The 27478-nt window shown below is 42.6% G+C and overlaps 1 protein-coding gene and 1 long non-coding RNA gene across 7 annotated transcripts in view; both read left to right on the top strand.

Moving 5' to 3' along the window:
* NVL (nuclear VCP like) overlaps window positions 1-27478 on the top strand; it is a 97363-nt gene that overhangs the window by 57747 nt on the left and 12138 nt on the right. For all 6 annotated transcript variants that reach the window (XR_004272265.1, XM_032289374.1, XM_032289375.1 and 3 more), the window contains one exon: window positions 15088-15194. Coding sequence is in view for 5 of the 6 variants with exons in the window: in XM_032289374.1 (XP_032145265.1) it covers window positions 15088-15194 (107 nt within the window). In the remaining variant the exon portion in view is untranslated. The remainder of the gene's footprint in view (window positions 1-15087; window positions 15195-27478) is intronic.
* LOC116559006 lies at window positions 24984-26283 on the top strand. The gene is made up of 2 exons (XR_004272267.1): window positions 24984-25923; window positions 26232-26283. It is a non-coding gene; the product is annotated as an uncharacterized LOC116559006 (long non-coding RNA).

Here is a 27478-nt window from a genome sequence, read left to right as displayed (position 1 = left end):
AGAAAACTCTTTTTGGACTGGGCGCAGTGGCTCACGCCTGTAATCTAAACACTGGGAAGCTGAGGTGGGTGGATCACTAGAGGTCAGAAGTTTGAGACTAGCCTGGCCAATATGGTGAAACCCTGTCTCTACTAAAAGTACAAAAAGTAGCCGGGCGTGGTGGCACATGCCTGTAATCCCAGCTACTTGGGAGGCTGAGGCAGGAGAATTGCCTGAACCCAGGAGGTGGAGGTTGCAGTAAGCCAAGATTGTGCCATTGCACTCCAGCCTAGGTGACAAAGCAAGACTCCATCTCAAAAAAAAAAAAAGAAAGAAAGAAAGAAAACTCTTTTTGGCTGAGAATAGTTGCAGCATACACGTTTTTTTTTTTTTTTTTTTTTTTTTTTTGAGTTGGGTCTTACTCTCTCGCCCAGGCTGGCATGCAGTGGCACGATCTTGGCTTACCACAACCTCTGCCTCCTGGATTCAAGTGATTCTCCTACCTCAGCCTCCCAAGTAGCTAGGATTACAGGTGCTGCCACCATGCCTGGCTATTTTTTTGTATTTTTAGTAGAGATGGGGTTTTGCCATGTTGGTCAGGCTGGTCTCAAACTTCTGACCTCAGGTGATCCACCCACCTTGGCCTCCTAAAGTGCTGAGAAGTACAGGTGTAAGCCACCACGCCTGGCCTCTCTTTCTTTTTTAATAGAGACAGGGTTTTGTTCTGTCACTCAGGCCGGAGTGTAGTGGTGCAATCATAGCTCTTTGCAGCCTCGAACTCCTGACCTCAGGTGAGCTGCCCACCTCAGACTCCCAAAGTGCTGGGATTATAAGCATGAGCCACTGCGCCTGGTCAGCATACACTTTTGACCACAAAAGTATTTTCAGAATTTGTGTCTTGCGGTTTCTCTGAAGCTTAAAGGAAACAAAACCCAGAGACTCTTCACCATACTAGAAGTTAAAGATAGATTTTTAAGGTTTTATGCTGGAGCCATGCTCCTATATCTGCCTTTAACGATTACTGAAAATTGTTTTCAAGGTTAAGCATTCTGTGAGGGATTTAGAAAAGGGCTCAAGACTACAGAAATGCAGAAGGAGTCTCAGAGTTACAACTCTTAATCACATGCTTGATCTTGCTGGTGATAGTCTGCAGCCCAAAGCTAGCTGTGAAGCCACTATGCGTCACCTCATTAGCTCAACAAAGACACTCCTGGCACTCAGGAAATTGCAAGGATTTTCGAAACTCTGTGCCAGGAATGGTGGGCAAAGACCAATTATATTCTGTATTATAGCATAGTAACCTTGGGACTATATTACTTCATTTTTCTGACCATCATTTTGGAACTTTTAAAATGAGGATGAAAATACTTAATTGGCAGGATTGCCACAAAAGTTAAGTGATGTTGGTAATGTATCCACCACCATGGTGGTAAACAGCAGGTAGTTATTTAGTAATTATCATGGTCATGAGCACTTTTGGTAATAGTAGTGGGAACAGTCATTAGGTCATAAAATGATAGAGTCTTCCTAGAAGAAAGTCCCTTAGAGTTGAACAGAATTACATCTTTTCGTAAGTAGATACAGATCTTTTCTCACATATTTCAAGAAGATGCTTGTCTTAGTCTGTTTTGTGTTGCTATAACAGAATACCTGAAACTGAATAATTTGTGTACAAAGAAAAGAGATCTAGTTCTTCTAGTTTAGGACACTGGGAAGTTCAAGGTTGAGTGGCCTGCATCTGTCAAGGGCCTTTTTTGCTGCATCATCCCAAGGTAAAAGGGTGGAAGGACACAAGAGCATGTATGAGAGAGCAAAAGGAAAGTGGCCTGGACAGGAAGAAACCATGGTCCCATGAATAAGGGTGGACAAATAAAGTTTAGTTAATTTTACCCTATCTTTGGACATTTATCTCAACTGCCTGAGCTAAATAACTGTTTTCTTCAACCTACCAAAAAGCATTTCGTACAGCAAAAGATAGGGAAGCCTGGAGAAGCGAGAAGCAGAGAGAGGTGGATCCTGGCGGGTAGTAGATGAGGGCTCTGTTTCTCTCAAAAGCCTCATTGAAGAAATACATTGGTCTAGTTTTTTCCAGTATATGATCATCCTTTTTCAAGCGAGGAGTATAAATTAGTAAGGATGGGCTTAATACCTGTTGGTGGTGAGATAAGAGAATGCTAAAATTATTATGTTATTGTACTATTTTGATATATGGCTTGTCATGTATGCTGTATATTAATAACATTGTATACAAAAACAGTTAATAAATGATAAGACAGTTAAAAAAAAAAAAGGAAGAAAAGAAAGAAAGTGGCCACGCTGGGCATGATGGCTCATGCCTGTAATCCTAGCACTTTGAGAGGTTGAGACAGGAGGATCACTTGAGCTTGAGAGTTTAAGACCAGCCTGGGCAACACATAATGAGACCCTGTCTCTATTGTTTTAAAACAAGAGAGAGTGGCTAAACATATCCTTTTATCAAGAACCCGCCCTGCAATAACTAACCCACTCCCTTGAAACCAGCATTAATACATTCATGAGGACAGAGCCCTCATGACATATTCACCTTTTAAAAGATCCCACTTCTCAACACTGTTTTATATGGGGATTAAGTTCCAACATGTGAACTTTGGGGGACACATTCAAACCACAGCACAAACCTTTGGTTTCCTTTAATAACCTATTCTATCTTTTAACAACTCTCACCATATTTTAAGTTTGTTTATTTAATTTTATTTATTTATTTTTAGACGGAGTCTTTCTCTGTTGCCTAGGCTAGAGTGCAGTGGCGTGATCTCAGCTCACTGCACCCTCCACCTCCTGGGTTCAAAGGATTCTCCTGCCTCATCCTCCCGAGTAGCTAGGACTACAGGCACATACCACCGTGGCTGGCTAATTTTTATATTTTTAGTAGAGACAAGGTTTCACCATATGGGCCAGGCTGGTCTCAAACTCCTGACCTCAGGTGATCTGCCGGCCTCGGCCTCCCAAAGTGCTGGGATTACAGGCATAAGCCACTATGCCCAGCCTGTTTATTTTAAACCCCAAGTTTAAAATGGCAGATGAAGTGTAATGTGGTATCAGTGTTTGGTTTCTTCCCTATGTGCATATATTGTCTTCCCCTAAAACTCTTCCCTCCTCATTTTTCCTATAACAAAGTTGTTGCATTAATAACCTACATTTTAAAATAAACGTTCTAGATCTTTACTTGTTTTCATGCTTATTTGGCAATTCTGTTCCATTGTATACTATCATGTGACATTCTTTTCTTTTCTTTTTTTTTTTGAGACAGAGTTTTGCTCTTGTTGCCCAGGCTGGAGTGCAATGGTGTAATCTTGGCACACTGCAACCTCCACCTCGTGGATTCAAGTGATTCTCCTGCCTCAGCCTCCCGAATAGCTGGGATTACAGGCATGCACCACCATGCCCAGCTAATTTTTTTGTATATTTAGTAGGGATGGGGTTTCTCCATGTTGGTCAGGCTGGTCTCGAACTCCTTACCTCAGGTGATCCTCCCACCTCGGCCTCCCAAAGTGCTGGGATTACAGGTGCGAGCCTTTTTGAGATGGAGTCTTGCTCTATCACCAGGCTGGAGCGCAGTGGCGTGATCTCGGCTCACTGTAACCTCCATCTTCTGGGTTCAACTCATTCCCCTGCCTTAGCCTCCTTAGTAGCTGGGACTACAGGCATGTACCACCATGCCTGGTTAATTTTTTTTTGTATTTTAGTAGGGACAGGGTTTCATCATGCTGGCCAGGATGGTCTTGATCTCCTAACCTCGTGATCTGCCTGCCTTGACCTCTCAAAGTGCTGGGATTATAGGCTTGAGCCACCACGACCTGCCTCATATGATGCTCTTTTGATTGCTTATAACTTCTTTTCTGCTTAGCTTTAAGCATTCACTTCTTGCCTGATATTCTGGTTAGCTGTTGCTGTATAACAAACTATTATAAAGCTTAGTGCTTTAAAATCACCATTTGTGGCTGGGTGCAGTGACTCACATCTGTAATCCCAGCACTTAGGGAGGCTGAGGCAGGTAGATCACTTGAGGTTAGGAGTTCAAGACCTGTCCTACAACGTGAAACTCCGTCTCTACTAAAAATTCACAAATTATAGGTGCCTATAGTCCCAGCTACTCAGAAGGCTGAGGTAGGATAATTGTTTGAACCTGGGAGGCAGAGGTTGCAGTGAGTCCAGATAGCACCACTGCACTCCAGCCTGGGCGACAGAATGAGACTCCATCTAAAAAAAAAAAAAAAAAAAATCATTCTTGCTTGGCTCATAATTTTTAGGTCAGGAGTTTCGGATGGGCTTGCCTGGGTGGTTCATCTTGGATCCACATGCTGTCAGCTTGGAGTGGCTGGACCAGAGAATCCATTTCCACAGTGGCCTCTTTGCTCACAATGTCTTCACGATCCTTGGTCTCTCTCCAACCCACCCCCCCAAAATAATTCTCATCTTTTAAGTTCTCTTCATGTGGCTTGGGCTTCCAGTAGCATGCTTCTTTCAGAGTGCTTGCATTTCTTACGTTGTAGGCAGATTCTAAGCATCGAAAATGGAAGCTACCATTATTCTTAAAGGCAAACCCCAGAATAGGCAAACACGATTGTTCAGGGTAGTGACAGAAAAGACCAGCTTTAAAAGGAGGGGAAATGGGAATGTAAAAATATTTGTGGTCAGCTTTAATCCTTCGTACCTATATTTTTCTTTTTAACACATTCTCCCTTTTATTATGCAAGTTGTTTAACCACCTTATGGTTTGATGTTGTGGATCAGTCATATTAATATAATTTTATTTAATCTGTGAGGAGATTTGCTCTTTCATTCATCAAATAATTATTGGATATTTACTGTATGCCTGGTCCTGCTGAGCTTTGGGAATTCAAAGGTGAACAAATCAGAAAATTCTTTGCTGGCATATATTCTGCTTTATAGCTGGGGAACAGGGTCGGGTGGGACTGGGAGTAATAAATAAATAAAATGAGGCTGGGTTCAGTGGCTCATGCCTGCAGTCCCAGCACTTTGAGAGGCTGAGGAGGATAGATCACCTGAGGTCGTAGTTCAAGATCAGCCTGACCGACTTGGCGAAACATCGTGTCTACTACAAATGCAAAAATTAGCCAGGGGTGGTGGCGGGTGCCAGCGATCCCAGCTACTCAGGAGGCTGAGGCAGGAGAATCTCTTGAAAACCCAGGAGGCAGAGGCTGCAGTGAGCTAAGATTTCACCATTGCACTCCAGCCTAGGCGACAGAGCAAGCCTCATCTCAGGAAAAAAAAAAGGAGAAGTAGCAGGGTGAGATAATAGAGAATGACTGCTGGTTAGGGAGGGGAGGCTAATTTAGATACTGTTGCCTGGGAAGGCTTCTTCAGAAAATGGCATGTGCACATGAAGCCAAATGATGTGAACCAAGCCATGCAGAAATCTGAGAGATGAGAGAATTCCAGGTAGAGAACAAACAATAAGTATAATACAGGCCCTGAGAGGAAAACAAGCTTGGCATGTTGGAAAACCAGCAAGAAGGCCAGTGTGCCTGAAGTGAAATGAGTAAGGGAGACAGTGATGGAGAGTTGCAGGAGGCCTTTCAAGCTACAGCAAGGGATGTGGATTTTATTCTGATGTGATGGGGAGCTATTGGAGGGTAATGAGCAGTTTTTCTAACAGTTTGATAACTTTTAGACTAAAAGACTAACTTTTAACCGTTGACTTCCTTGTAATTTTTCTGATGTATTTTACTTTATACATTGGAAAACATTTAAGAAGCAGTCCATAAACTTTCTGTATTCCCAGAGAAGTCCTTGACACAAAAGATACTCTGAGCTAGAAGATCTACAGTCCACGGGAGAAATTTGTATGAGCTTAATGGGAGAAGTAAGAAGTGGTAAAATTTGAGACTTTTTTTTTCTTTCTTCCCAGTCTTGGGTATGTCTTTACCCACAGCATAAAAGAGACATATTTTGGAAGTAAAACCAATAGGATTCTCTGGAATTAGACGTCGAGTAAGAGAAAGAAAATAAATAAGGGCTATTCTTATTGTTAGATTGTTTTACCTATACTGGGTAAAAGGTTTTGCCACTTCTGAGATAGGGGACACTTGGAGAAAAGTTGGTCTGTTTTTAGTTCTAAAATATCTGTTAAAGGAGATGAAAATAAGTTTATTTCATTTTCTTTACAAGTCCATATTATTTAAAACACTTACCAGTAATAACAACTAGGTTCTTGGAGCACCTACTAAGTACCAGGCCCTCTGTTGGGTGCTTTACCATGTTAAACCTCACAACAGCCCTAAGAAGAAACTACATGTGTGCAAAAGTTGAACATTGGTGAGTGATATGGTTTGGCTCTGTGTCCCCACCCAAATCTCAGCTCCAGTTGTGATTTTCACATATCAAGGGAGGGACCTCAGTTTCAAATCAAATGGCAGGAAAAGCTTATAACAAAAACTGTTGTTCTCTGTCCCATCCCTTCTAATCCCCTGCGCAGAGGCAACCACTTGAGCTATTTTTTTCCTTCGTATTTTTAGATATGCTCATATGGCTATTTCTTATCCATTTTAAACACTGCCCATTAACTTCATTTTAAGGTAGATGAAGATTCAGTTATCTTTCATTCACCCTTTCTCCGCACCTTCCACCCCCACTATCACTGCCACACCATCTGCCTTCTTCTCCATCCTCCCAGTATTGTCACATAGTTTGATCAGAACTTTTGGTTAAGTCACTAGTCAGTATTTACATTACTATGGCTGTGTCAATATTTCTCTCTGCTGGCCCAAGTGTGACACTGATTAGATTTTCTTTCTCCTAACTCTTGTTCTGGGATTCGGTTGCCCTCATTTTTTTCTTTTGCTTTGTTTTCTGTTACTGTCCACATATTTTATACAGCTGTCAATGTTATTTATTCAAATGACATACCAGCTCCGTTTGTTTCTAGAGACCTCACTCTGGAGCTTTCCACCTTCCTGCTGTAATCTGGACTGGTTGCTTTAGGCCCATGGTCTAAGCAGCTGTTATTTCAGGACTTCCTTTACTGTTTTCCTTCCTTTGTCCTTTGTTTCTGATCTCATGGGTTTTTTGTGTGTTTTTTCCTTGCTTACGGCTTCATTTTGCTGGAGCTTATCTTCCAGTGGCTTTCTAAGAAAGATTATGTAGGAAGTAGATTTTTTTGGATTGTTTGTAAATTTGATCTGTTTTTCCAAATGTGAGACCATCCCCCATAGTTCTTTTATATTTGAAAGTATCTTTATTCCACCCTAATTTGGATTGGTAACCTGGCTGGGATAGAATTTTGAGTTCAAAATTATTTTTCTTCATAGTTCATAGACATTGCTTTAAAAAAAAAAAAAAAGTTCCACGTCATTCTCATTCTTTCTATGTGACTTTTTATTTGTTTGTTTAATTTGTGTGCTTAGCACTTGGATCTTAAACCCTCCTGGACTGATCTTCTAAATTTCCTCTTTTTCTTATTTTTCATCTTCTTGCCTTTAATTTTTTCCCATTATTGAAGTATTAATACTTAGAAAGTAAACGAAAATACTTTCCTCTCACCATTCCACCTTCAGTTATTCTGAATAACTGGGACAGCCCTTTTCTTTCTTTTTTTTTTTTTTTTTGAGACAGTCTCACTCTGTCACTAGAGTGCAGTGACGAGATAACACCTTTTGTTTATTTGGTTTTTTTGAGACAGGGTCTCGCTCTGTAGCCTAGGCTAGAGTGTAGTAATGCAATCACAGCTCACTGCAGCCTCAACCTCCTAGGCTGAAGAGATCATCCCTTCAGCCTCTCATGTAGCTGGGACTACAGGCATGCACGACCACACCCAGTTAATTTTTAAAAAATCTTTTTTGTAGAGATGATGTCTCACTGTGTTGCCCAGGCTGGTCTCAAACTCCTGGGCTCAAGAGATCCTCCCACCTCAGCTTCCCAGCGTGCTGGGATTATAGGAGTGAACCGCCGTGCACAGCCCTAGCCCTCTTCTAATGTGTGCTGTGTCAAAGTCCACATTCTTTTCTGGAAATAAGTGACTTCCTTGTGCTTAACCAGAGGAGATGCAGTTCCTTGTGCCCTAGTTTTAGACTCTCCTACATACATCTTTGCATTCCCTTCTTAACATACCAGCTCCTGTAAAAGATGTTCTCAGGGAACTGCCTGTTCCCCCTTAATCAATCATCTAGCTAGTTAAAAAGATATTCCTGCACAATTATTAAACCCAGATATCTTATTACTTTCTCTTCTACTCAAGAATTATCTATTTTCTACCAGTACCAGCATACTATCCAGAAAAAGGTTCTGCCCTCTGTGTATGGCTCAGTTGGAAAAATAAATAAGGGCAGAGTGTGGTGGCTCACACCTGTAATCCCAGCACTTTGGGAGGCTGAGGCAAGAGGATCACTTGAGGCCAGGAGTTCCCCACTAGCCCAGGCAACAAAGCAAGACCCCATTTCTACAAAATAAAATAAATATTAGCTGGATACACTGGTGTGTACCTGTAATCCCAGCTACTTGGGAAGCTGAGGCAGGAGAATAACTTGAAACCAGAAGTTTGAGGCCACAGTGAGCTATGATTACACCACTGCACTCCAGTACTCCAGCCTGGATAACAGAGCAATACCCTGTCTCAAAAAAAAAGGAAACAAAAAGAAAATAAATAAGTAAATTATGATTATGTTGTGCAAGCTTCTGCAGGGCAGGGATTTGTTCTGCACTTTTATTTTATTTATTTAATTAATTTATTTATTTATTTATTTTGAGACGGAGTTTCGCTCTTGTTACCCAGGCTGGAGTACAATGGCGCGATCTCGGCTCACTGCAACCTCCGCCTCCCGGGTTCAGGCAATTCTCCTGCCCCAGCCTCCTGAGTCGCTGGGATTACAGGCACACGCCACCATGCCCAGCTAATTTTTTGTATTTTTAGCAGAGACGGGGTTTCACCATGTTGACCAGGATGGTCTCGATCTCTTGACCTCGTGATCCACCCACCTCGGCCTCCCACAGTGCTGGGATTACAGGCTTGAGCCACCGCGCCCGGCCTGTTCTGCACTTTTATATCTGAGAGGTAGCTTCTAGTTAGAGTCTCTGTCCATTCTAAGCCCTTAATAATTATAAAAGAGTGGATGACTCACAGAGAAGGTATTTATTTCATTGTACTAAGGTATTTACCACTGAAGTTCCAAACTAAATGGAGTGTTTCTTCACCCATCTAGTCTGGATGCTTTGGGTCATTGTTAAATGCATATTGAAGGTAATTGAACAATGACTTGGTGCCATGGTCAAGCCTGTATGTTTTGCCCTTTGGCACAGTTCTGCCCTTTTAAAATTAAGTTATACCCAGCCAGAACTTCAGCTGATTTATAGATGCCATGATATGTGGTACAGCTCAATAATTATTTGTTTAGGCCTGGGCAGGATGACTCACCCTTGTAATCCCAGGACTTTGGGAGGCTGAGGTGAGCAGATTATTTGAGGCCAGGAGTTCGAGACCAGCCTTGGCTAATATGGTGAAATCTCTACTAAAGAGATTATTTTTAGTCTCTACTAAAAATACAAAAAAAAAAAAAAAAAAACCTGGGTTTGGTGGCACACACCTGTAACCCCAGCTACTTGGGAGGCTGAGGCACAAGAATCACTTGAACCTGGGAAGTGGAGGTTGCAGTGAGCTGAGATTGTGCTACTGCACTCCATCCTGGGCAACAGAATGAAATTCTGTCTCAAAACAAACAAACAAAAAGTCATTTTTCTTCTTATTATCTGTTTAATGAATCATAGGTAGAAACCTATTTTATGAAGGTTGTCTGATCTTGCAATTTTCAATGGATATATTTATAGTATTGTTAGTCTGAGGATTTATTTTTTAAAAAAGTTTTACTGAGATATAAGTGGGATATCTTAAAACTTTTTATTTTAAGTATATCATTCAGTGGTTTTGAGTATATTTACAGAGCTTTACAGCCATCCCAACAATCTAATCTTAGAATATTTGCATCACTTGGCCTGAGAGAGGTGGCTCACGCCTGTAATCCTAACACTTTGGGAGGCCAAGGCAGTGGATCACTTGAGGCCAGGAGTTTGAGATCCGCCTGGCCAACACAAGGAAACCTCTTCTCTACCAAAAACATACAAAAATTAGCCGGGCATGGTGGTACACGCCTATAGTCCCAACTACTTGGGAGGTTGAGGCAGGAGAATAGCTTGAACCCAGGAGGCAGAGGTTGCAGTGAGCCAAAATTATAGCACTATACTCCAACCTGGGCAACAGAGTAAGACCCTTAAAAAAAAAAATTTCTATCACCCTTAAAAAAATCTCACACCTGTTAGCATTCACTTTTTCTTTTCTCATCTCCAGCCTTAGGCAACCACTAATCTACTTTCTCTTTCTCCCTCCTTGCCCCCCTTCCTCCCTCCCTCCCTCCCTTCCTTCCTTCCTTCCTTTTTTCCTTCTTCCTTTTTTTTTTTGTAGAGACAGGGTCTCATTATTTTAGCCAAGTTGGTCTCAAACTCTGGCCTGCAGCAGGCCTCCTGCTTTGGCCTCTGAAAGTACTGAGGTTTTAGGCATGAGCCACTACTCCTGTCCATCATCTACTTTCTGTCTGCATAAATGTGTCTATTCTGGATATCTTATGTAAATAGCATAATATAATAATATAGTATGTGGGCTTTTGAGTCTGGCTTCTTTCCCTTAGCATAGTGTTGTCAAAGTTTATTCATATTGTAGAATGTATCAGTACTTCATTCCTTTTTATTATGAAATAATATTCCATTGTGTGGATATACCACATTTTGTTTAATCACCAGTTGGACATCTGGGCTGTTTCTGTTTTTGGCTATTATGAATAATGCTGCATTCATGTGTACATTTTTGTGTGGACATATGTTTTAATTTTTCCTGGGTCTATATCTAGGAGTGGAATTGCTGGATCATATGATAACTCCATGTTTAACATTTTGAGAAACTGCTAAACTCTTCCAAAATGGCTGCATCATTTTTTATATTCCCACTAGTCATTCTGATATTACAATATGAGAGTTCTAATTTATTCACATTCTTACTAATACCTGTTACTGTCTTTTTAAATTATAGCCATTCTAGTGGATATGAGGTGGTATTTCATTCTGATTTGATTTGCATTATGATAACTGATAGTGTTGGACTTTTTTTTTTTTTTTTTTTCTTATTTTTTTTCGAGACGGAGTTTCGCTCTTGTTACCCAGGCTGGAGTGCAATGGTGCAATTTCGGCTCACCACAACCTCCGCCTCCTGGGTTCAGGCAATTCTCCTGCCTCAGCCTCCTGAGTAGCTGGGATTACAGGCATGCACCACCATGCCCAGCTAATTTTTTGTATTTTTAGTAGAGACGGGGTTTCACCATGTTGACCAGGATGGTCTCGATCTCTTGACCTCGTGATCCACCTGCGTCGGCCTCCCAAAGTGCTGGGATTACAGGTGTGAGCCACTGCGCCCAGCTGAACATCTTTTATTGTGCTTGTTGGTCATTTGTATGTCTTCTTTGGAGATATGTCTGTTTGAATCATTTTTTAGTTAGGTTATTTGCCTTGTCATTGAATAGAAGGAGTTCTTTGTTCTAGATACAAGTCTAAAATCAGATATGTGATTTACGTATATTTTCACCCAATCTGTGGATTGCCTTCACTTTCTTGATGTCATTTGAAACACAAGTTTTTTTGTTGTTATTTTTTCTTTTTCCAACTCTTTTTTTTTTTTTTAGTTATCCAGTACTCATTTTTGTCCTGTAACAAGTTTCTAATTTTGATAAATTCCAATTGATGTGCTTTTTATTGCCTGCAATTTTGATGTTTTATCAGTGGTGTAAACATCATTGCCTAACCAAAGGTCTCAAAATTAACTCCTGCATTTTCTTCTCAGAGTTTTATACTTTTAGCTCTTACATTTAAGTCTTTGATCCATTTTGAGTTAATTTGTATGTGTGAAGAAAGTGTCCAAATTCATTCTTTTGAGTGTCAATATCCCATGTCAGGCCCAGTGCAGTGACTTATGCCATTAATCCCAACACTTTGGGAGGCCAACGCTGGAGAATTGTTTGAGCTCAGGAGTTCAAGACCACCCTGGGCAACATAGTGAAACCTCAGTGCTACAAAAAATAAAGAAAATTAGATGGGCCTGGTGGTGCATGCCTCTAGTCCTAGCTACTTGGGAAGCTGAAGTGGGAGGCTTCCTTGAGCCTATTAAAATTTGTACTTTGAATGAAGAGACACCCCACCCCAACCCCGCAAACAGGCTTTGTGTGAGCAACATGGCTGTTTATTCACCTGGGTGCATGTGGGCTAAGGCTGAAAAGGGCATTAGAGAAGGGGCGGTGGGATAGGAGTTGGTTTTATAGGTTGGGGCAGATCTTTTGGGGAGGGGGTAGGGGTGGTACAGAGTAAGGTAGGTTACAGTGGTGGGGGTAGGGGCAAGGAGTATACATTGCCCTAAGTTCAGTTACAATGGCAGGTGGGGTAAGAGTAGTTAAGATGGTTGGGTGGGATGAAGGGAAGCTTATGTGGGTGGAGGGGGAGGCTCCGCTGGGTGATCAGAGATAATGGCAAATGCAGACAGGGGTTGGGGGGTGGTCAGCCAAAGTAGGCAGGACTTTAGACTTTCTGGGTCCAGGCTTGCACATGGAGGCCTGACAGAGCCCAGGAGATCAAGGCTGCAGTGAGCTATGATACACCACTGCACTCCAGCCTGGGCCTGAGACCTTGTCTCCAGAAAGAAAAAAAAAAAAATCCACTTGTCCTAGCACCTTTGTTGCAAAGATTAATTACTCCCTCATTGTATTGTCTTTCTACTTTTGTCTAAAATTTAGGGTCCATTTGTAACAAAATAATGTTTTCCTAAAGTTAAAAGTTGCTACTGTTACCTCTCAATTTTAACTTTTTTTTTCTTTTTTAATTAATGTTTTGTTTTGTTTTTTTACCAATGGCAAGCTGTAAGAGCTTTTTTGCAGTGGTGGGCAGGGGAGGTCCTTGATATAGAACAGTAGGTGCTGCTTATCAACATTTGAAAAAGAGAGTTCTGCCAGGCAGGGTGGTGCGTGCCTGTAGTCCCAGCTATTCGGGAGGCTGAGGCTGGAGAATCTCTTGAGTCCAGGAGTTCTGGGCTGTAGTGTGCTATGCCGATCGGGTGTCTGCACTAAGTTCAGCATCACTATGGTGACCTCCCGGGAGCGGGGGACCACTAGGTTGCCCAAGGAGAGGTGAACCGGCCCAGGTCGGAAACGGAGCAGGACAGAACTCCTGTGCTGATCAGTAGTGGGATTGCGCCTGTGAATAGCCACTATACTCCAGCCTGGGCAACACAGCGAGACCCAATCTCTTTAAAAAAAAAAAAAAAGAAGAAGAAGAAGAAAATTTGTTTTTGTGGGGTTGTTTGTTTGTTTTGAGGTGGAGTTTCACTCTTGTTGCCCAGGCTGCTGTGCAATGGCATCGTCTCAGCTCACCACAACCTCTGCCTCCCGGGTTCAGGCTATTCTTCTGCCTCAGCCTCTGGAGTAACTGGAATTCCAGGCATGTGCCACCATGCCTGACTAATTTTGTATTTTTAGTAGGGATGGGATTTCTCCATGATGGTCGGGCTGGTCTTGAACTCCTGACCTCAGGTGATCCGCCCACCTCGGCCTCCCAAAGTGCTGGGATTACAGGCATGAGCCATTGCACCTGGGCCACTTTTTTTTTTTTTTTTTTTTTTTAAAGACAGTCTCACTCTGTTGCCCAGGCTGGAGTGCAGTGGCATGATCTTGGCTCACTGCAACTTCTGCTTCCCAGGTTCAAGAATTCTGCTGCCTCAGCCTCCTGAGTGGCTGGGATTATAGGTGCACATCACCACACTTGGCTAATTTTTGTATTTTTATTAGAGACCAGGTTTCACCGTGTTGCCCAGGCTGTTCTGGAACTCCTGACCTCAAGTGATCTTCTCGCCTCAGCCTCCCAAAGTGCTGAGATTACAAGTGTGAGCCTCCATGCCTGGCCTGTATTTCTATGTTTAAATTAAAAGATGTTTCAACAGCATGATAATTGGCATAGAGCTGAGACATGTAGATCACAGGAACAGAAAAAAAATCCAGAAGTATTCCTATGCATTTCTAGATAGTTTATGTTTTTATAAAGCACAAAGGCAGTGCAGTGGATAATGTAAAGTCTTTTCAACAATGGGTACTGGAGCAATTGAATATCTATATGCAAAAAGAAAAATTCAACCTTATTCCATACCTCTACCACATACAAAAACTCAAAATGAATCAAAAACCAGTGAAAACAACACTATAAAATTCTTGGAAGAAAACACTGGAGAAATTTTTTTCTACCTTGGATTAAGCAAAGATTTGCTATATGACATTAAAAGCACAAACCATAAAAGAGCAAATAGATAAACTGCTCTTTGAAAGGTGCCAATAAGCCAGGTGTGGTGGTACACACCTGTAAACCCAGCTACTCAGGAGACTGAGTTAAGAGGCTCCCTTGAACTCAGGAGTTCGAGGCTAGTCTGGGCAGCATAGTGAGACTCAGTCTCTTTAAAAAGTGCAAGAGAACATAAAAATAAACCACAGACTAGGGGATAATATTTGCAAAGCATATATCTGTTAAAGGATTAAAAGCTATACCATTTTGGGCCAAGCATCGTGGCTCACACCTATAATCCCAGCACGGTGGGAGGCCGACGGGGGCGGCTCACGAGGTCTAGAGATCGAGACCATCCTGGGCAACATGGTGAAACCCAGTCTCTACTAAAAATACAAAAAGTAGCTGGGCATGGTGTTGCATGCCTGTAATCCCAGCTTCTTGGGAGGCAGAGGCACGAGAATCGCTTGAACCCAGGAGGCGGAGGTTGCAGTGAGCCAAGATTGCGCCACTGCACTCCAGCTTGGTGACAGAACGAGACTTTGTATCAAAAAAAAAAAAAATTAGGCATGGTGGCATGCCGCTATAGTCTTAGCTACTTAGGAAGCTGAGGTAAGAGAATCACCTGAGCCTGGGAGGTTGAGGCTGCAGTGAGCTGAGATGGGAGACAGCATCTGGGAGACAGAACGAGACCCTGTCTCAAAAAATAAAAATAAAAATAAAAGGTTTTATTAAGACTTTTCCTCCCTTCTTCTCTAGATATAATTGACCCTGCAATCCTGCGCCCAGGCCGCCTGGACAAAACACTGTTTGTGGGTTTACCACCCCCTGCAGATCGCCTTGCCATCTTAAAAACTATCACAAAAGTGAGTAAAGGAAATGGTATATTTTTGTATATGTTTCTCTTGTTTTAAATAGAAACAGTTATAACAGATAGTAATTTTAGTTGACTAATTACTCTTTCTGTAGTTGTAAATGTTTGACCAGCCTATATCTCCCAAAGGGAAGGTGAACTGATCTTCAATTATTACTTTAAAATAATTTACCTCAGATCCTCTTTGAAATAGAATAGAAACTTTTGGAGAAACTCCAGCACTTTGGGAAGGCGAGGTGGACAGATTTGAACTCAAGAGGTCAGGACTAGCCTGGGCAATATAGTGAGACTCTGTCTCTACAAAAAAAAAAGAAAAAATTAGCCAGATATGGTGGCATGCACCTGTAGTGCCATGAACTCAGAAGGCTGAGGTGGGGGGACTGCTTGAACCAAGGGTATCAAGGCTTCAATGAGCTGTGATCACGCTACTGCACTCCAGCCTGGGCAATAGAGCAAGACCCTATCTCTAAAAATAAGTAAGTAAGTGGGCCAAACACGTTGGCTCACCCACAATCCCAGCACTTTGGGAGGCCAAAGCCGGTGGATTGCTTGAGCTCAGGATCAGCCTGGGAAACATGGAGAAACCCCATCTCTACAAAAAATAAAAAATTAGCTGATGTCAATGGTTCAGTCCTGGCTGAAGCTGGAGAACCGCTTGAGCCCAAGAAGTGGAGGTTGCAGTCGGCCAGGATTGTACCACTGCACTCAAGCCTGGGTGACAGACTAAGACCCTCTGTCAAAAAAAAAAAAAAAAGTTAGTAAGTTCTGTCATCCTGCTTCTCACTACTCGGAACTAGTTTTTCTGCCCTTCACACATTACATTTTGAGGTCTGTATAAGTGCTTTGTATCTACGTTTCTATAGCCTTGGGATGGAAGAGGGAGCTAACCCGTGGTGTTAGCCCCTCTGGAGATGAAATGGCCTGTACCTGGACCCGCTTTGTCCTTCCAGTTAGAGATACCTCCCCTGTGGGAGCTGTCCACCTCCCTGGAAAGTTGCATACCTTGGCAGTTCTTCCTGATTCCACTGAAATCCCTTGATTATGTGTGTCTAACTTTTTCTAGAGCTGTCTTCTCCTCAGGCTACTTGTCTCCAGCTTGGAATATTAATGGACATCACAAGATTTTGTCAACTTACCTTCTTTCTTCCTTACTCCTTCCCAGGAATGGAGGCCTAATTTTCAGCCATTTTTGAATTTTCTGTTTGCACCCACTTTTCAACATTTGCAGCAGGAAGGTTTACTCCTTTCTTTGTTTGGTTGCTACTGGTAAATTTCAAAACTGTTTTTAGTATATTCTTTTGATGCTGACGAAGATTCTGTGATCCTCCTTCACTGGGCCATCATTACCTAAAAACTGTCTTTAGCAGTGTTCCTAACAATCACCCAGAGGAGGGAGAACAGGGCAGATGAGAACAGAAGGAAGATCATCCTTATGGGGTAAAAAGATTCCATTAATGGCAGTATGGAAAATAGCTTAAAAGCCAGTAAAACTGCCGGGCGCGGTGGCTCAAGCCTGTAATCCCAGCACTTTGGGAGGCCGAGGCGGGTGGATCACGAGGTCAAGGGATCGAGACCATCCTGGTCAACATGGTGAAACCCCGTCTCTACTAAAAATACAAAAAATTAGCTGGGCATGGTGGTGCGTGCCTGTAATCCCAGCTACTCAGGAGGCTGAGGCAGGAGAATTGCCTGAACCCAGGAGGCGGAGGTTGCGGTGAGCCGAGATCGCGCCATTGCACTCCAGCCTGGGTAACAAGAGCGAAACTCCGTCTCAAAAAAAAAAAAGCCAGTAAAACTAAAAGCTACGAAATTAAGCATGTAGAACTAATGCAGGTATGACTCAGAAACATCAGTGAAAAAGAAAAAATAACAAACTAAGGTGTTATCACAGGAATAACAAGGAAGATATAAATATGAGAACTGTTTAAAGGTTTGAATTAGTAGGACATTGAATTAACTGTAGAGTTGGGAGGTAAAGGAAAAGGTAGATGAATTTGCAGCTTGTGCAGCTGGTGGCATCTACTAGGATACGAGGTCTGAGAGATGAGCTTCAGGTGCCTTGGCGATATCCAAGTAGAGAGGTCGAGCAGGATGTTGGGTCCGTGGTTGGGAGTTCAGGAGAGTCCCCTGGCTGGGTTATAGTTTTGCCTGTCACCAGGACATAGCTGGTGGTAAAAGCCATGAAAACATGTTGGTTTAGTTCACTGGTTCTCAACCTAAGGCAATTTTCCCACCTCCCCACCTCACGTTCCCAGGGAACATTTGGCAGTGTCTAGGGACATGTGTTTACCACTACGGCAGAGGAATGATAATGCTGCTAAATATCCCACACTGCACAGGACAGCCAACAACAAAGAATTATGCAAGGCCAGGCATGATGGCTCATGCCTGTAATCCCAGCACTTTGGGAAGCTGAGGCAGGAGGATCGCTTGAGCCCAAGAGTTTGAGATCAGCCTGGGCAACAGAGTGAGACCCTGTCTTCTACAAGGAAGTTTGTTTTTTTTTCTGAGATGGAGTCTTACTCTATTGCCCAGGCTGGAGTGCAGTAGTGACATCTCAGCCCACTGCAACCTCCACCTCCCAGGTTCAAGTGATTATACTGCCTCAGCCTCCTGAGTAGTGGTGATTACAGGCATGCATGACCACGCCCAGCTAATTTTTGTATTTTTAGTATAGATGGGGTTTCACCATGTTGGCCAGGGTGGTCTCAAACCCCTGATCTTGTGATCCACCTGCTTCAGTCTCCCAAAGTGCTCAGATTACAGGTGTGAGCCACTGCACCCGGCCAAGAAAATGTTTTTAATTAGCTGGGCATAGTGACATGTGCCTGTAGTCCCAGCTACTTGGTAGGCTGAGGTGGGAGGATGGCTTTACCCTAAGAGGTCAAGGCTGCAACAAGCCATGATCACACCACTGCACTCCAGCCTGAGCAACAGAGCTGAGACACTGTTTCAAGGGAAAAAAAAAAAAATCCAACTCAAAATATCAGTAATGCCAAAGTTAAGAAACCTTGCTTTGGTTGCATATGCTTCTTTCTTTGCATCAAACAAGTTTGATGATGAATGCATCATGGCATTTTCCCTCCCTTTCGTTGGCTCTGGTTTTTTGTTTTTTAGTTTTTTTTTTTTAAACAGGGTGTCAAGAAAAGATGCCTTGTTTGTCACCCATGCTGGAATGCAGTGGTGTGATCTCAGCTCACTGCAACCCCGGCCTCACAGGTTCAGGGAAATCTGCCTCTGCCTCCCCAAGTAGCTGGGGCTACAGGTGCATGCTACCATACCTGGCTAATTTTTTGTGTGTTTTTAATAGAGACGGGATTTCACTATGTTAGCCAGGCTGGTCTCAAACTCCTGACTTCAAGTGATCTGCCCACCTTGGCCTTCCAAAGTGCTGGGATTACAGGCATGAGCCACCATGGCTCTGTCATTAGGAACTATGATAGTGAGATTTCATTTGCTTTGGTCAATGTATGTGGTTGTGTATGTATATACAAATAAGCACACACATATAATCCAAGCTTGTTTCTATGAATTTCCCGCAATCATGGTGATAAAATGATAAGCCTTTCACACTTGTCCTTGGGATTTCATGAACTAAAGAGAAAAGTTGGATTGGTATATATTTCTAGACATGCCAGACATGAGGCATGTGGTATTTGGAGCATCATAGATTTGGACCCAGAAGAATAATTGTTGTGTTTCATTCACTGTATGGCACTCACACCAGAACAGCTTTACACTTCATTCATCTAGAATTTCAGTGCTATTTGCCAAAATCATTAGGCCTCAGACCAAGGTCTGAATATTCAAAGTACCCCGCTTTGGCCAGGCACAGTGGCTCATGCCTGTCATCTCAGCACTTTGGGAGGCCAAAGCAGGTGAATCACCTGAGGTCAGGAGTTCAAGACCAGCCTAGCCAACATGGTGTAACCCCATCTCTACTAAAAATACAAAAATTAGCTTGGCGTCATGGTGCACGCCTGTAATCCCAGCTACCCAGGAGGCTGAGGCAGAAGAATCGCTTGAACCTGAGAGGTGGAGGTTACAGTGAGCCAAGATCATACCATTGCACCCCAGCCTGTGCAACAGAAGTGAGACTCCATCTTAAAAAAAAAAAATCCCACTTTGTCAATAGGTATTTGTTATAAACTAAATACATCCTTGACTGTGCAGAGACTAAGAAACATAAGACATTGTCTTACCTCCCAGGAGCTTGTCTTCTAGATGATAATAGAAATCTTTATGAAACAACAACAAATGTATTATGCATTCATTCCTGAGGAGGGGAAGGAAATAAAGGTGACTGAACAGTGTGGAGATTTCAACTATATATATAAAGACATTCAGTGAAAAACGTCAGGAAGGAAATAGGCCGGAATACCCACAGTGCTTGCCTCTGGGAGATGGCACTATACGTTATTTTTCTGCTTTGTCAGTGCTCTTCAACTGAAGCCCACCAAGAACACACGTGTAGTTGAGCAAGTTGGGCTTATTACTCTTTGCAGTTCAGGAGAATGTACCCCATGGGGAACTAGGGGCATTATCTCAGTAAGAGGGTATTAGAAAGGACTTAATTGATTTGGGATTCGTGTTAGATTTGGGAAGGATTTAATAACAGGCTTTGCCCTGAATGGCTGTTGAAACCCAAGCATGATTCTGTAATTGCGTGACTTAATAAATCTTACCTAAATGGAAGGAAGATTACAGCAAGGCTAAAACTGTGATTGGCAAAGAAACAGCAGTTATATTAGCTAGGATGGTGGATGTTTGGTCATTTTTGTGTCTTGGACAGTGTTTGTGCTTTGTCCATGTTCAGACTTCATTACAGATTTCTCATTTCTGTCTTGATCCTTCATGGTCACAAAGTGGCATTGGGTAATGTCCATATTCTGTGGAATTGTTTGTTTCATAGGAGAGCACCATAGCGTCACTGTAAGAGCCCAGCCGGCTTGGAGCAACAACAAGACCTACCTGATAATATCAGGCTAGATGTCCAGGGCTTCTCAGCTCACTGTAACCTCTGCCTGCCGGGTTCAAGTGATTCTCCTGCCTCAGCCTCCCGAGTAGCTGGGATTACAGGTACACACCACCATGCACAACTGATTTTTGTATTTTTAGTAGAGATGGGGTTTCACTATGTTGGCCAGGCTAGTCTCAAACTCCTGACCTCATGATCTGCCCGCCTCAGCCTCCCAAAGTGCTGGGATTACAGGCGTGAGGCACCGTGCCCAGCCATTTTTCTAGTTTTAGTAGAGACAGGGTTTCGCCATGTTGGTCAAGCTGGTCTCGGACTCCCGGTCTCAAGTCATCTGCCTGCCTTGGTCTCCCAAAGTACACATTTGCTTTATATTTTCAGATTTTCTCTCATGACTATATGTATGCATATCTTTGGTTTGTCTATCTGTGTAAAGAATAGTCATCTGGCATAAATGGGGTGGGTAAGAGAGAGGAGTCCTGCAGCTTCCAAGCATGAAGTTGTGAATATGGGAGAAGAAACAAAAAAACAAAAAAGACATTTCGATAGAAAAAGTCAATTTTGGGCAGGCGCAGTGGCTCACACCTGTAAACCCAATGCTTTGGGAGGCCAAGGCGGGTGGATTCCCCCCTCCCGAGTAGCTGGGATTACAGGCATATGCCACTATACCCAGCTTTGTATTTTTAGAGAGATGGTTTTCGCCATGTTGGCTAGGCTGGTCTGGAACTTCTGACCTTGTGATCCGCCCACCTCAGCCTCCCAAACTGCTGGGATTACAGGCATGAGCCATGGGGCCCGGCCAAAAGCATCTTTTGTAGATTGTGCTTTAGACTGCTGCATAGTCATTCCTTAGCCTCTGTCTGTGTCAAAGGCACAAGGGCTTTTGTCCATTTATTCTCTTGGACTTGAGAGTGCATTTTTGCTTCAACTCCGGCTGTGTCCTGTTCTCAGCCTTGGAACCTCATTGTGCAGAGTGCATGACCCGCATGGAGGAGAAGGACCCGCATGCAGCTTCCCTGTGCCCTGTCTGCCGGTGTCAGCCTGGTGCGCTCTCAAGAGAGCTGTTAGCACTGCAATTTCACATCCTTATCTTACCTCATCCTCCAGAGGTCATGAGTGTTTTGTTTAAAGAACTTTGTTGATGGCTAAAGCCGGGCAGAGTGAGAGGAAGAGGAAGCACAATATCTAACTTGAGAGGGGAGAAGTCATAAGGCAGACTTCCTGCCCATATGTATCTTTGTAAGTCAACAGAAAGTGAGGAAAATTGACATTTTTAATGTTTACCCATTCTATTTGTTTGCTAGCTTTTGACTTTAATTCCCCAGATTGTTTTATATACAGTTTTCTATTCTATTAACATTTGAAATATTACAGAGAGATTAGAATAGAGTTCTTTAGTCCTGTTCTTAAAAGTCTGAAAAAAAATTGTGGGTCAGAGCAACTTCTTCATATCTTTCGGGATCTAAGTTTCTTGAAAGAAGAGTGAGTAAGCCGGGCGCGGTGGCTCACACATGTAATCCCAGCAGTTTGGGGAGGCCGAGGTGGGCAGATCACGAGGTCAGAAATTGAAGATCAACCTGACCAACATGGTGAAACCCCGTCTCTACTAAAAATACAAAAATCAGCCAGGCCTGGTGGCATGTGCCTATAATCCCAGCTACTCAGAGGGCTGAGGCAGGAGAATCACTTGAACCCAGGAGGTGGAGGTTGCAGTGAGCCATGATCGTGCCACTGCATTCCAGCCTGGGCAACAGGGCAAGACTCTGTCTCCAAAAAAAAAAAATGTGGGAGCAATATGCTAATTTTTTTTTTTTTTTAGATGGAGTCTCGCACTGTCACCCAGGCTGGAGTGCAATGGCGTGATCTCAGCTCACTGCTTCCACCTCCCAGGTTCAAGCAATTCTCCTGCCTCAGCCTCCCAAGCAGCTGGGATTACAGGTGCCCGCCACGACACTCAGCTAATTTTATTTTTGCATTTTGAGTAGAGATCGGTTTCACTATGTTGACCAGATTAGTCTCAAACTCCTGACCCCATGATCCAGCCACCTCAGCCTCCCAAAGTGCTGGAATTACGGGTGTTCAGCCACCACGCCCAGCCTTTTTTATATTTTTTATTTGATATTTCTGGTGATGATATGATGCTAAGAGGTCTATCACTAAAAGCTTCGTGATGAGTAGAATTATTTTTTTCTTTGAGACGGAGTTTTGCTCTTTTTGCCTGGGCTAGAGTGCAATGGCACAATCTCAGCTCCCTGCAACCTCCACCTCCTGGGTTCAAGCGATTCTCCTGCCTCAGCCTCCTGAGTAGCTGGGATTACAGGCATGTGCCACCACGCCCGATTAATTTTGTATTTTTAGTAGGGAGGGGGTTTCTCCATGTTAGTCAGGCCCGTCTTGAGCCTCAAGTGATTACAGTGAGCCAAGATCTCGCTATTGCACTCCAGCCTGGGCGAGAACAGTGAAACACTGTCTCAAAAAAAAAAAAAAGCATTACTGATGCTGGACTCTGTTATGTAATTAAGAAGAGATTTTGCTGGGCACGGTGGCTTAACCCTGTAATCCCAGCACTTTGGGAGGCCAAAGCGGTTGGATCACCTAAGGTCAGGAGTTTGAGACCAGACTGACCAATATGGTGAAACACCGTCTCTACTAAAAATACAAAAATTGGCCAGGGCATGGTGGCATGCACCTGTAGTCCCAGCTACTCCGGAGGTTGAAACAGGAGAATTGCTTGAACCCAGTGAAGTGAGATCACGCCACTGCACTCCAGCCTAGGCGACATGTCGAGTTAGACTCTGTCTCAAAAAAAGGAAAAAAAAAAAAAAGAATAGACTTGTGTGACCAAATGGAAATAATTGTTAAAATAAAAGTAGTAGAACATCTTGAATTACTTTTTGAACCTGATTTCATATATGCTTAATCAGAATTATATGAAATATCTGTAAATGAGCCATGTTTTCAAATTTTAGTAAAATAATATAGATATATAACAAAGTTTACCATGTTAGCCATTTGTAAGTGTATATTTCTGTGGCATTAAGTACATTGACATTGTTGTGCACCCATCACTACTCATCTCCAGAACTTTTTCATCTTCCCAAACTGAAACTGTACCTGTTAAACACGAACTGCCCATTCCCCTTTCCTCAGCCCCTGGCAACCACCATTCTACTGTCTGTCTCTATGATTTGCCTGTTCTAGGTACCTCATGCAAGTAGAATCACACAATATTTGTGGGCTATACTTTTTTTTTTTTTTTTGGGATGGAGTTTTGCTCTTGATGCCCAGGCTGAAGTGCAATAGCACGGTCTTGGCTCACTGCAACCTCCACCTCCCGAGTTCAAGTGATTCTTCTGCCTCAGCCTTCTAAGTAGCTGAGATTACAGGTGCCGGCCACCACACATACATTTTTAGTAGACACAGGGCTTCACCATGTTGCCCAGATTGGTCTCAAACTCCTGACCTCAGGTAATCTGCCTGCCTCAACCTCCCAAAGTGCTGGGATTACAGGCATGAGCCACCCTACCTGGCCTATAATTTCTTAAGAGACTATTTTTCTTCTTTGTATAATAATTCCTTTAGCTTAGCTTTCTGTAGTTACCAAATTATTTGTGATTTCCATTAGGGCCTTTATTAAAAGATAATATATTATTGTAACATAATATTATATTATTAAGAGATAATGTCATAAAGAAAAACCAAATTAAGCTTCTAAATACTTCATATCATAATACTATTTCAGTAAATGATTTTCCAAAATACTCATTTGTTTTATAAGCTCTTTAATATGCCATTTAAAATTTTTCTTGGCCAGGTGCAGTGGCTCACTCTTGTAATTCCAGCAGTTTGGGAGGCCAAGGCAGGTAGATCACCTGAGGTTGGGAGTTCAACACCAGCCTGGCCAATATGGTGAAACCCCGTATCTACTAAAAATACAAAAATTAGCCATAGTGGTGATGGGCACCTGTAATCCCAGCTACTCGGGAGGCTAAGGCAGGAGAATTGCTTGAACCCAGGGAGGCAGAGGTTGCAGCAAGCCGAGATTGCACCACTGTACTCCAGCCTGGGCAACAGAGTGAGACTTTCTCAAAACGAAGAGAAAAATTCTGATCACTCTCACTCGAGAATAAATAGAATTCAGTTTACTTCTTACTGTAAGTTAGAACATTGCCACATTTCAATTAAAGAATAGTTAGATTTCAGTAATCCAAAGTTTCCTTTGCCCTTATTTCTAATAATTAGAAACTAATGTTGCTATAGAAACTTTTGGAGATATCCTAGGTAGAGTACATCTCATGCCCTCAAAAAAAAAAAAAAAAGTTTGTAACTTTCTTTCAAGTGAGGGTATTTGAAAGGATTTATCTTTCTAAAGCTTTAATCATCTAGGAATTTGGAAACTTCTGAGAGTATCTAAATGTGTAACAATTAATTAGTTTTCTGAAGTTCATAGACCACCTGATTTATTTATTGTGTTCCTTTATATAACAAGCTTTCTTTCACTAAAGATTTTTCTTAAAGAATATGCTAAGAATAGAAAGCCGACAATTGCTCCCACTATGCAAATGTGAGAAAAATTCCTCTGCCTGGCTTGGTGGCTCACGCCTGTAATCCCAGCACTTTGGGAAGCCAAGGCGGTTGGATCATGAGGTCAGGAGTTCGAGACCAGCCTGACCAATATGGTGAAACCTAGCTCTACTAAAAATACAAAAATTAGCCAGGCATAGTGGCACATGCCTGTAATCCCAGCTACTCAAGAGGCTGAAGCAGAATCACTTGAACCCAGGAGGCAGAGGTTGCAGTGAGCCAAGATCATGCCACTGCACTCCAGCCTGGGCAACAGAGTGAGACTCCATCTCAAAAACAAAAAAGAAAAAGAAAAATTCCTCCTCTGGGTCCTCACAAAGAGAACGGTAAGATGTGATGCACAATGCTTTTAACAATATTTCTGACATAAACACAGTAAACCTCTTGAGACTGAGGCTTGTTATTTTCTTAATATAAACTGAGGGTATAAACTGAGGGTATTACTCAAAGACAGTTCCTTAAATACAATTTGATGAAGGTCCAACAAAGGCACTCTGAGGGTGCACAGGACCTTGGGAAGTCCAGCTTAACCCAAGGGTAGAATTTGGATATTGAGAAGTATAAAAGAACTGTCTTCAGGCATTCCAGATTAGTTCAAAAGATTCTAATAATGAATGTATTTCTTATGATTGAGCTTTTGATTAAAAGAGGACACTAGATAGTTTGAGGTTAGATTCTCTAACAATACGCAGAGTGTCCTTAGGGAAGATCCACACAGTTAATGTGACAGTGTGACAGTCAGGGTAAGTTGATGAGTTCCTATAACTATAGAAAGCACCTAATAAGGGCTCTTGTCTAATGTGGCAACCCCACCACTATAGCAAGAAAGTCTATGCTAGTCTTCATTTTAAGAAATCACTATTATATGTTCACTGATGCCCCCTCTCCCCTCTCAAATATAGCACAAAATTATATATACTTATCTGGAGATAAGATACTGTTTTTTTTTTTTTTACCAATAAATAAACAAATAATAAAGATTAACTAACTTCCATAAGGGCCATTCATTTGCAAATTCAGACTTTAGAACTCATGTTTTCTAATTTCCTCATCCAATGTTAATTTCACATTTTAGGTCTTTTCATTGAAGTATGATATAAATACGGAAAAGTGGTAAATGTCAAGTAGATTTAGAGATTCAAAAAAAAAAAAAAATTAAAAAGTGGTAAATGTAGGCCGGGCGCGGTGGCTCAAGCCTGTAATCCCAGCACTTTGGGAGGCTGAGGCGGGTAGATCACGAGGTCATGAGATCGAGACCATCCTGGTCAACATGGTGAAACCCCATCTCTACTAAAAATACAAAAAATTAGCTGAGCATGGTGGCGCGTGCCTGTAGTCCCAGCTGCTCAGGAGGCTGAGGCAGGAGAATTGCCTGAACCCAGGAGGCGGAGGTTGCGGTGAGCCGAGATTGCGCCATTGCACTCCAGCCTGGGTAACAAGAGCGAAACTCCGTCTCAAAAAAAAAAAAAGTGGTAAATGTCCAGATCCATGAATTGTTACTAACAAAGCCTCCAGATCAAGAGCGAGAACACTCCCAGTCTAATTCATAGAATTATGAAGTAGAATGGTGGCTGCCAGCGGTTGGGAGGTGGGGGCAGGAGGAATGGGGAATTAGTGTTTAATGGATACATTGTTTTCTTTTGGGAAGATAAAAAAAGTTCTGGAGTGGGATAGGGGTGATGATTGCACAACAGTGTGGAAGGGCTTAATGCCACTGACCTGTACACTGAAAAAGGTTGAAACGGCCAATTTTTTTTATGTATTGCCACAATAAAACAGAACATTTCCAGACCCTGAAGCTTCCTGTTCAGGGCATGAGGAACATTCCCAGAAGCTGCCCTTCTGCTTACAGCCACTGCCCACTCCTGCGTACCCCCAGGATTGACTGCTATCCTGACTCAGTTGAAAATTGTTTATACTAAAAGATGCTTAGCAATCCTGCATTCCGACCTTTTAGTTTTACTACTCAGAGAAAAAAAGCACAAGATTTTTGGCTAAGATCATAGTTTGTGTCCCAGGTCAAAATGGATTGAATGGGAAATTAACTGTTTCTTGAACTTGTGGTAGATAACTATTTAGTGATAACAACTAACAGATCTATAATTTATGCAGTTCTTGAACATGCCCTGCTGGGAGGCAGTGAGAGGCTGGTATGTGAACGTAGGCAGAGCAACAGGTAACTAGGGTACAAGGCCGCCAGCTCCAGTCCTCTTGGCCAGGTTGCCGAACCCTGTGCCTGAAGCACTTTGCCAAGCTGATATTTTGTTTTTTATTTTTTATTTTTTTTGAAATGGAGTCTCGATCTGTTGCCAGGGTGGAGTGAAGTGGTGTGGTCTCTGGTTCACTGCAACCTCCACCTCCCAGGTTCAAGCAATTCTCCTGCCTCAGCCTCCTGAGTAGCTGGGACTACAGGTGCACACCACCACGCCTGATAATTTTTGTATTTTTTAGTAGACACAGGGTTTCCCCATGTTGACCAGGCTGGTCTCAAACTCCTGACCTTAGGTGATCCACCCGCCTCAGCCTCCCAAAGTGCTGGAATTACAGGCGTGAGTCACCGCACTCGGCCCTGCCAGGCTGACATTTTACAATAAGAAAAGCTTAATGGACCATGTACAGTGGCCCACACATATAATCCCAGCACTTTGGGAGGCCAAGGCAGGCAGATCGTTTGAAGTCAGGACTTTGAGATCGGTCTGGGCAACATTGTGAAACCC

The sequence above is a fragment of the Sapajus apella genome, unplaced genomic scaffold, assembly GCF_009761245.1.
Source record: "Sapajus apella isolate SASKATOON/1434 unplaced genomic scaffold, GSC_monkey_1.0 scaffold22, whole genome shotgun sequence".
In the NCBI taxonomy this organism is placed as follows: domain Eukaryota; kingdom Metazoa; phylum Chordata; class Mammalia; order Primates; family Cebidae; genus Sapajus; species Sapajus apella.
Note: the sequence above shows the minus strand (reverse complement) of the source record. Positions and strands in the feature narration are given on the sequence as shown.